The sequence below is a fragment of the Cryptomeria japonica genome, unplaced genomic scaffold (genome assembly GCF_030272615.1).
Source record: "Cryptomeria japonica unplaced genomic scaffold, Sugi_1.0 HiC_scaffold_467, whole genome shotgun sequence".
Taxonomy (NCBI): Eukaryota; Viridiplantae; Streptophyta; class Pinopsida; order Cupressales; family Cupressaceae; genus Cryptomeria; species Cryptomeria japonica.
The window spans coordinates 18,244-28,806 of record NW_026729287.1 but is presented as its reverse complement, the minus strand read 5'-3'; the positions used below and the strand labels follow the sequence as shown (position 1 = coordinate 28,806).

The window sequence follows — 10,563 nt, the reverse complement described above, 5'->3', positions numbered from 1 at the left end:
CCCATTTTGCTCGTCACTTGTCTAAAATTGATGGATTAAGATTGGCTATCTTATAGGAAAATCTAGATAATCAGTTGGAAATACCAACACTACTGATTCCTTGTTGGATCAATCAGGGGCTCTCTCAAGTAATCGACTTATTCATTCACTAGCTCCTAAATTCTCTTTCCCTGGACTACCATATCCCTCTCCTAGGTTTAGTGGCTCCTCTCCTAGACTCTGTTGATGCATCACTTGATTTAGAAAACACTATTCCTTTCTCTTCGATTGTTAGGGATTCTGTATGAAGAGTTGTTCACAAAAATAAAAAAGATTCATTCTATAACTTCTCATAGATATCACATTGTTCCTCTAATCTTGCTTCCCAATCCCATTTTAGATCTCTATATGTATTTATATTTCAACAGTCTGGCCTTGTTGAAAGTGTTACTTATGTATAAACTTTCTATTTTCTCTTTAGGTTTTTTGAATGTCATCTAATGTATAGCAAGTCGGGGCCCTTTCCCAATTACTTTAATTAAAAACATTGGATATTTGTCTTATCAAATTTGTCTCTAACTCTTCCTCTTGGATTACTTCATCTTGTGTTTCCTATTGAACAATTCTAATTTTTCCTTTCCCTTGATCTTGATTATTTTGGAGCTAGTGTTGACATCTTCCATCTTTGAAATATGTAACTTAGAGGAAAAAAATTTATCATTAACTTCTAAAGATGAATCTCTCAATCCTTCATAATGTGAACTAAGATATCTCACAAGGTTATCATACTAAATGATAAACACATCTTTCCTCTCTTCAATGATGATGATACAATTGTTCCACCTTGTTAACACATTTTTTATCATAACTTATTTGTTCATAATTTTTCCTAGAGTAGCCATTTTATTAATGAAATCGTTTAACCTTACATATTAATCACTCACATTTCAGCTTCCTACATTTTTTATTTTTTGAAATTCCATTTTCAAGGTTTGTATCTTGACAACCATGATCTGGTCACTGCGTTCATAAAATTCTTTTATAATCTTTCAATCATTCTTAGATATTTATTTTATATTCTTTCAAGCAGTCTTAGCTATATATGTATCTAAAATTGATGGAAATAAGCTCTTATCAGGAGCTATTAGAATGTGCAATAAATCTTGTAGATTAGTATTCTTTGCCTCCTTAATCATTTTATCATTGGCTATATGTTATTCCAATCAACTGGCTCTTAATACGTAATTAGTTTTTTGCATAATGAAATTTTAATAAAATCACTTAATTTGCTGCCAAATGAGGACTTTTAAATACAATCCTAGATAATATTGGTAGATTTATACTTAGAAAATAAAAAAAGACAAATTTTTTAATACACATATTTTACAAAAAGGAAATATTAATTTTCTTTGCATACACCGATTAGACAAGAAGAATAGAGGCGCATCAAAATGTCATTCAATACATTATTTTTCATGACATAAATAAATCAAATGAGTTTACACCATGCCAAAAATAGAAAACAATACTAAAAAATATATTTTATTACATTATATACACTAAAGCATGCTAGAGAGTTTTATGGAAACAAGCTAAACTATAAAATAATTCAGGAATTGTAGAATGGCATTGTATGGCACTCAACCCTATTGGAATTATTGGTTTCCAACACATTCTTTGTAAAGTTCTTCTCTCATATCTCCTTTGTACTCCTTTATATATTATTTTTGTTCCCAAGAATCAATTTTTTTATCACTAACTATTCTCTATATCTTTCTTTTACACCTTTTCCTATCTTCATTCGATATCAATCCTTCTATCATATAATGGGCACTTATTTTATCTCATCTCCTTTCCTATCTAAAACAAATGGTAATGCCAATAATTTCTCTCCAATAATTTTCAAAAAATAAGCCTTCATTGAAGTTAAAGTTTGCTAGAAATGAATCATTGACGAGGCATTCAAGACTAGTTTTTAAAATTCATTGAAATCACTTATACTCAAACTTTTATACGATATAATGTTTATAAAATTCATATGAAACTAATGATAACCCATGATGAAAGTGAGTAAATGATTATAAAATTAAATATTCCTAGTTTCCCATGGTAGTCAAACCTAAAACATAGCTAGGTTGTGTTGTTAGGGCACAAATAGTTTTAAAAAAAATGAAGTATATATGACTGTTTGTATCACAAAATTATGACCAATCAATTTTTGACATGTGTACCATCATTATTTGTCATGTAATGAGATTATATAAATCCCTAATGTTATGGATTTCTATAATTCTCTTTTGATGATGATAGGTCTCATGGGATTGTCATGGATCTCTTAAGACTTTCATAAGTATATTAAGTTTTTAATAGGCCTCTTGTGTCTATCATAGATATCTTAGAGCTATCATATTCCTCTTATTCAAAGGATTACAATTGTTATATAAGAAAGGAATGGTATATGGATTGCCACCAATAGAGCCACTTAATACAACATGTGAGAGTTTCATATTGCAAAATAAACATAGAAACAAATTTCTAGTTAAGGGGTCTTATAGAGAAAAACATCCACTTGAGATAGTGCATTTAGATCTTTGTGACCAATGCAAACACCATCCATAAGTGGAAGAATTTATTTCTTGACATTTATTGACCATTTTAGTAGGAAAGTATGGGTTTATTTTTTGAAATATAAATAAAATGTATTTCCTAATTTTAAAGAGTTCAATGCAAAATATGAAAAATAAAGCGGTTACTATATCAAAACATTGAGAAGTAATTAAGGTGGTGAATACATCTCAAGTGATTTTTAGAATTTTTGCAAAGAAATTGGCATAAGAAAATAATTTACAACAAGGTACACTCAAAAAAATGGAATAGCGAAGAGAAAGAATATAACAATTATGGAAATGACACGAAATATGGTAAAAGAAAAACATCTACCAAATGAGTATTGGGATGAATCAGTTGCATGTTTGGTATACATATTAAATAGATGTCCAACAAAAGTAGTGGTAAATAAAACACCATAAGAAGCTTGGAGCAAAAGGAACCATAATGTAGAGCATATGAGAGTTTTTGGGTGTGTGGCATACTTATTGATACCTCAAGAGTTTAGAAAGAAACTATATGATAGAGGAGAGAAGTGCATATTTGTGGGATACATTGAACAATCCAAGGCATATAAGATATACAATCCTATAAAAGAGAAGCTGATAATAAGCCATGATGTTGAATTTGTTGCTACAGTTTAAGAAGAATCATGGGATGGAAGCATAGATAAACCAACTATAATTGCAGCTACTGCTCCACAAGAGAATGAAACTCAAGTTGTGAATCCATCTACACAAACAAATGTTCCTACAACACCTACAAGGGCACATACCATTCCAATTCCTACTACTCCAGCAAGTAATAATAGTAGTGAGTCTTCTAATCCAACATTTGCATCACTAAGATAAAGGTCCATAAACACTTCAAAGAAGAAATGAAGTCTAAGGGAGATATATGATGAAATACAAGAGGCCAAAAATGATGATTTACGCTCTAATTTTGCATTCTTAACACAAGATGATCCAATTTATTTCGAAGATGCCATTAAAGATGACAAATATATTACAACCACGAATAAAGAAATTTGGTCAATAGAAAAGAATCAAAGTTGGGATCTAGTAGAGCTTCCTAAAGGAAAGGAAGTGATTGAAGTTAAATGGGTTTACAACACAAAGTATAATGCTAATGGGAAAGTACAAAAAAAAAAGGCAAGGCTATTAGCTAAAGGCTTCACACAACAGCCAAGCATAGACTACATTGAAACTTTTGCACCTGTGGCAAGATCAGATGCCATTAGAATGGTCTTATCTATATCAGCTCAAAATAATTGGAAGGTTTACAAAATGGACATTAAATCAACATTCTTGAATGGCATTTTTGAAAGAAGAAGTGTATATAAATCAACCACCCGATTATGAAGTTTTGGGAGATAACATAAAGTGGACAAACTTAAAAAGACACTGTATGGCTTGAAGCAAGCTCCTAGAGCTAGTACAGTATGATGGATTCTTATTTTGTGAACAATGGGTTTAGCAAGTGTGGCAATGAACCAAATTTGTATGTCAAAGTGAATGATGAAAGAGATATATTGATAGTTGTTTGCATGTAGATGATTTGATACTCACAAGTAACATGTCAATTAACTCATTCAAGGCAGCCATGGAAAGAGAATTTGATGAGGCTCATGAGATAGTTTCTTGGGATAGAGGTAAGTAAAAATGATCAAGGCATTTTTATATGTCAATATAAATAGAGATATACTAATGATTTACTGAAGAGATTTAAGATGACAAATGTGAAACCAACCCCTAAACCAGTTGCATTGGGTTTAAAACTTAGCATCGATGAGAAAAGTTTGTGTATTGATTCAACCTTATTCAATAGAATAGTTGGCAGCATCATGAATTTAACCGTCATAAGACTAGATATCATGTATGGGGTTAGTCTCATTTCTCGATTCTTATGGACAAACCAATGGAATCATGTTGGAAAGTTGGAAAAAGAGTTTTAAGGTATATAGCTGGAATAAAGAGCTTTGGAATTTTGTATACATCTTCCAATGATTACAAATTGATTGGATATATGGATAGTGACTAGGGAGGTAGCATGGATGATAGAAAAAGCAATTCAAGATATATCTTTCATCTAGGATCGGGTGCTATCTCTTGAGCATCAAAGAAACAACCAATTGTGACACTCTCGTCAACTGAAGCGGAATATGTTGCAGCCACATCAGAAGCTTGTCGAGCAGTATGGATGAGAAGAGTACTTTCAGATTTGAGGTATCCACAAGAAGAACCTACAAAAAATTATTGTCATAATAATTAAGCAATTTCTTTATCAAAAAATCAGCTCTATCATAAACGAAGCAAGCATATTGATACAAGATATCATTATATTCTGGAATTGATGAACAATGTTGACATATATATTTGGTTTTGTAGGTCAGAAGAACAACTAGAAGATATTTTCACAAAGCCGCTTGCAAAGAATGTTTTTGAGCATCGTTGGGAAGAAATTGGTATTGCGAATATATACGACAGTGAAGATTAAGGGGGATTGTTGGCATATGTGGACTTCCACCTATGCACATTTAATTTCCCTTGCTGCATTTTGTTCATCTACTCCAACCAAGACATTTATTTCTTCTTTTACACTCTTCGATGAACCTAGAATTGTCCATTTTTTGGTGCGTTTTCTAGAAGCTTCTCCTATAGCCTTGGATAAAACTTTGTTTTGAAAGGGAATGCAATGAAATTTTTTGAACAAGACAGGAATACTCTGTTCTTATGAATGTATAATGAAAAAGAGAGCACTGACAACTTTGCTTTGGCAAAGGGCATTAATATAAACCGTCACTTGTTTTTTTATGTTTTGTTATTTCTTACTGTTTGCGGCAATTTAGCTTTCTTTCTACCCTTCAAAGAATGTTTCTAATCGACAGAGTTTGATTGATGAGTCAAATCAAGAAATTTTTTCCCAAGTAAACAGTTTCTTTCCCATACCATGAATTTGTTAAATCCAATTCTTTTAATTTTGAGAACAAATGGATGCTTCCCAAAAAAAAGTTGTCTTGTTTTTATATATCAATCAATAATTCTCTCAGGAGAACTTTTTAATAATGTGAAAAAATTGCGAAATAAATTTAATTATTTTTAAATTAAGATTTGCCATGCAAATGAGTGTACTCGAACATTTAAGTTTAACTAAAAAAATTTAGGTACATTCCCGTTCCCATTATCTTTGGAAAAGAAATGACAAGAAAAATATTAAAGCCAATGGCTTTTTCCATCAGCGGAGATCCAACTTGTTAATTGCTAACTGTTCTGAAGACTACATTACTTTTCAGGGAATTAAGAAAGAGGTTACTGCATTAGAGACAGCTTCACAGCTCTGTTATATCATTGGCCTTTGTTGCCCAGACAACGTGAAGGAATCGAATTTCCACCCTGTACGTTTTGGGCATTACAAGAGGCTTGCGCCCCTGAGCCAGTTACCAAATCTATTTTCTCCATTTTTATGCCCGTGCAAGATCCGCTTTGGCTGCACGACAATGTGATTCCGTCTTCTGTTGCTGATGTGCCCCTGATATTACTGTATTCTACATTACTGATTTTCACAGCAGAACCCTACATCAAATGAAAAGGTGAACTCCGAATCAGATCTCAGTTGTATTGAAAGCAAAAACTGAGTTTAATTAAGGATTTAGATCAGATGTCTACCTGAGACTTGCAACCAGACCCAGTGTCCCCTGTGTCGCAGTAGAATTGGTTAATTATTATTGGGTTGCTTACGTCTTCCATCTGGACATTGTCATATGTTATATCACTTGCCACGCCAGAACCCCCCTGTTATATCATAGACAGTTTGTCAATGAACATTTCAAATAGTGTAACCTATTGAAAATCCCATGAAAATAAAAATAAACAATGATTCTTGTAGTTCTCCTTTATTGCAATTCTATATTTCATCTATCCTCAGCATACAGAAGTTTTTTTTTTTTATGTTATTTTTAAAACAGCAATGATTTAATTTGAGATTATTGAAATAATTATTATACCGGCCATGTCTTGATTCTTAATCCATTCGTTGTTGATGTCAACTTGGCGCCGTTCACGTGAATCGAATGGACATCTGCTTTCGTGTTTCCTCTTCCAAGACTTCCAATGCTGCAAAATTATACAAATAATATAAAGAATTTCTCATGCCTAACATATTTAGACAGACATAAATTATTATTAGCTGTTAAGGGATTTGTGTTTATTTAGAGCGTTAATCACCTTATTCCATGGCCTGGACCGCATGTGATATCATTGATGTTAATATTTGAAGACCCATCACCTATCCCCACACAGTCATCTCCTGCAGTCATCAAACTTCCATGTACTCATATTTCTCTATTCACATATAATCTCTGCTATTTAATATTATATTTAAGAATAAAAGAAAAAATCTGAGATCATAATTAATCTATGATATGAATTTTTTTAATTATAATAGTCGCATCCATTTTCTTTTATCAGTTTTTTAACTTGTAATCAAATAAAATCATTGATGTATCATAGAGTGTACTTTGGTAATCAAAGAATGTTACTGATGAATCATGAAATATAATCCAAACTATTTATGATCCAAAATATTTATCACTAAGACAATTCACCCTTGGAAATTCAAACAGTTTATTTGAAACAAAATCTGAAAATGAAAATATTTGCCACTTCCTCATTCCTTTACCTGTTCCAATAGTGGAATCTTTTATGACTATGTTTGTGGATTGGAACGTATCAATTCCATCAGTGTTTGGGCTGCTTTCTGGTGCCTGAATGGTAATACCCACGATCTGGACACTGTCACAATTTGTCAATGTGACATGAAATTGAGGACTGTTTGTCACCTTCAGTCCACTCAGTGCACTCCCTTTCACATCATTGAATTGAATGGCCTGTGGAAAAAAGAAAGTCATATGATATGCATCTATAATTTTAGCGCATGTAAGTAGTTTTTTCCCATGCTTTACGGACCTATTTTTATTCATGCTTTATGGAAGATACTCGCTGCTTTCTGTTTTATTCCTGTGTATTGAAAAACAGCTGTTGCTTGCTTTATTGTAAGTTAATTAAAAAAATAACTCCGTTTTTACAGGCTTTATTTATTTTTCCTCATTCATCTGCAAATTCTGTTTGAAAATTCAAACTAGAACCTTACTGGGCTGGTTTAGGTAAAATTTTACATATATTAAGGTTCTAGTTTAGGTAGTATTTTACATATATTCTGTATCAGAAACTAGAAACACACAAGAGAAGTTCAGCAGTGTAAATGGTTACTAACCGTTGGTCTACTTTTATGTTTACCCCACCAATTACTTCCTTTTCCGTCAATAGTGCCCTTCCCTGTCAATGTAAATTGTTGAAGATGCTCGAACAACAACCACACATATGTGCTCTTCCAGCTGCTCGGATTTTCTGGGGCAACAATAGTTCCATCGACCTAGTAAAATAAAAATTAAAAAATTGTCAGGAGTTACTACGATATTCTCGAATCACTGCACAAAATTACAGAATGAGGATCAAACATAGAATTAATCTAGAGTTTGGTAAACTTTGAAGAAGGATTACTATTCTTACTACAAATACAAATAGCATAGAACTATACAATTTTTCGACAAAATGAGATGTATTAAATCCATTGGTTTTGAATCCTTTAGGGTTATGTTCAAATTTTACACCTGAAATGTGAAACCAGGCTGACACGGTCCCTGGAATTTTAGATTGTTGACCAGAAAAGTCTTGCCACCTGGCACATTCAAAGTTGCAGACGACGCTTTACAAGCATCATTCCATGCACGAGTAAACGCCTGAAAACCATTAGAATTTTAATAAGACATAAGATTTTGGAGTCCTTAATAATAAGATGTAAACTTTCTGTTACTCAAGATAGAAACTGTTAAAGTGGCAGTAAATAAGATCTTAATGTTAGGAACAAGAGGATAAATGATAAGAGGACCTCAGTATCGTCGTGCTCTCCATCACCCACTGCACCATAATTTTGTACGCCAAAACTTCTTCCATTACTACCCTGAGTAGAGGCCAGAGATATTGTAGAAGCCCTAAGATATCTGTTACTGGATGTGATTAACTGGGCTTCAACTGCCATGATGACCAAATATAAGGCCACCAAGACCAAATTTTTCACATGAAGATTTTGACCTGGTCGAGCCATTGATCTCATTAGAATTAGAGCCTAACTAAGATTCAGTCAAATGTGAATTAGGGAAAGAGACCTAAGGTATGAGTGAAGGAGATGAGTGAGCGTTAAATAATGCCCGTTTATACTATATTAGGAACTATTCTGATTACTACCAAGTTGCTACCTGCAAGGAAAGGGATAACTTAGATCTTGGTTTGATTTACATCACAAGTCGTGAGTCTTTGTTAGGTCTACCGTGTGTGGTAACAGCACTCTTTCAGCACATGAATGGCTTTGGAATGCTTGTGTATTCATCGTCTTAGATTCTTTAAATGCAAACCACGTATCAAATAACAGACTACCGCAGAAATCGAAATGCAAACCCAATTGAACTATACCAGATCATTTGCTTTTTCCTATTTCAGCTTACCTATCAAATAATGGACTACCACAGAAATCGAAATGGAAGCCCAATCGAACAATACCAGATCATTGGATTTTTCCTATTTCAGCTTCCCTATCAAATGACGGACTACCACAGAAATCGAAATGCAAACGCAATCGAACAATAGCAATCATTTGATTTTTCCTATTCTCCGTTCAATATTTATTTACTTAAAATAGATATTCAGAACATAAAAGAATATTGAAACAAGTGCCATATAACAGTGAGTAATATTGTAATAAAAATATTTGTAGTGATTTTTAATTATTATAATTTTCAATCAATGTTATTATAAAATTATATTATTTTAATTATATTTATGTAATATTAATTATAACTCTTACTTTTATTTTACTTTTATGAATAGTATGTGAGTATCTATATTAGATTAAAATTATCTAAAGGCATACCTCATTTAAAAAACTTTAGGAAACAAATCTTTGTGCTTACTTGTTTGGTGGAACCATTCATGCCAGATGTCAAAGTAGCAACTACTAGCATGGAGCTACTCATGGCCATTTTTAAACCTAAAAAGTTTTGCACTGTTTGTTGTATGACACAAAACAAATGCCAAAAATTAGAAGACAAAGGAAAAATCATATAACCCTAATAGACTAGCTATAACTTTTTCTTCAACAAAATAATATAAATAATTATATTATAAAAAATATTAATATTATAGGAATGATATATTTTTCTAAAAAATATAATGCTAATTTAATTAAAAATGATAGAATTATAATTATAACAATTGTCTCCTACACTTGCATAATATTGTAATTAAAATATTTGTTGCAATTCTTAATTAATATAATTTTAAACTATTGTTATTTCAAAATTATATTTTTTAGTTATATTTCTATAATATTAACGACAACTCTCACTTCAATAAAATAATATTAACAATTATAATATAATATAAAAACTATAGTGAAAACATACATTTTTCTTAAGAACATGTTCGTAATTTAATTAGAAAATATATATAATTATAATTTTAATAATAAATTTAATCTTAAATTTAATTATTAACTACTAATTTTAGATTACATATTATTAGTAATTGTTGTAGGCAATACTATTCCACTTTATTCAATTAGTGCACCAATCAAAAGTGATTATTATTTTTTCTTAAAAAAAAAACTTGGTTTTTGTAAAGTTAAGCTTTATATTTTGAAATTTAATATATTATAAATACTATTTATATACATTATGATTTATTTACGAAATTTGGTGTTATAGGAGCAAATTTTTAGGGATGATGGATTTTTAATGTTTTTTTTTGGATTTCTTTGTATTTTAAAAACTAAAATATCTATTTTAAATAGTTTTTTCATTTTTTATAATTTATAATATTGAAAATAAATTATTTTTTTAAAGAAACATATCAATTTTAATAATTA

The 10,563-nt window shown here is 31.2% G+C and overlaps 1 protein-coding gene across 1 annotated transcript; it reads right to left on the bottom strand.

The window, feature by feature from the left end:
- Nucleotides 1-5,930: 5,930 nt before the first annotated feature.
- LOC131070535 (polygalacturonase-like) lies at nucleotides 5,931-8,757 on the bottom strand. Its single transcript, XM_058006099.2, has 8 exons — nucleotides 8,533-8,757; nucleotides 8,255-8,383; nucleotides 7,858-8,016; nucleotides 7,264-7,471; nucleotides 6,810-6,891; nucleotides 6,590-6,698; nucleotides 6,252-6,377; nucleotides 5,931-6,158 (listed from the first exon to the last, which is right to left on the bottom strand). The coding sequence occupies exons 1-8, from the start codon at nucleotides 8,755-8,757 to the stop codon at nucleotides 5,931-5,933; spliced, it is 1,266 nt and encodes a 421-aa protein (XP_057862082.2).
- Nucleotides 8,758-10,563: the final 1,806 nt, after the last annotated feature.

Excerpts from the sequence above, each read along its gene's own strand:
- LOC131070535 (XM_058006099.2), bottom strand. The coding sequence starts at position 8,757 with ATGAGATCAATGGCTCGACCAGGTCAAAATCTTCATGTGAAAAATTTG. Across the intron at positions 8,017-8,254 it reads AGCCTGGTTTCACATTTCAG|GTCGATGGAACTATTGTTGC; the intron begins GTGTAAAATTTG and ends TTATTTTACTAG. Across the intron at positions 6,159-6,251 it reads GGTCTGGTTGCAAGTCTCAG|GGTTCTGCTGTGAAAATCAG; the intron begins GTAGACATCTGA and ends CATTTGATGTAG.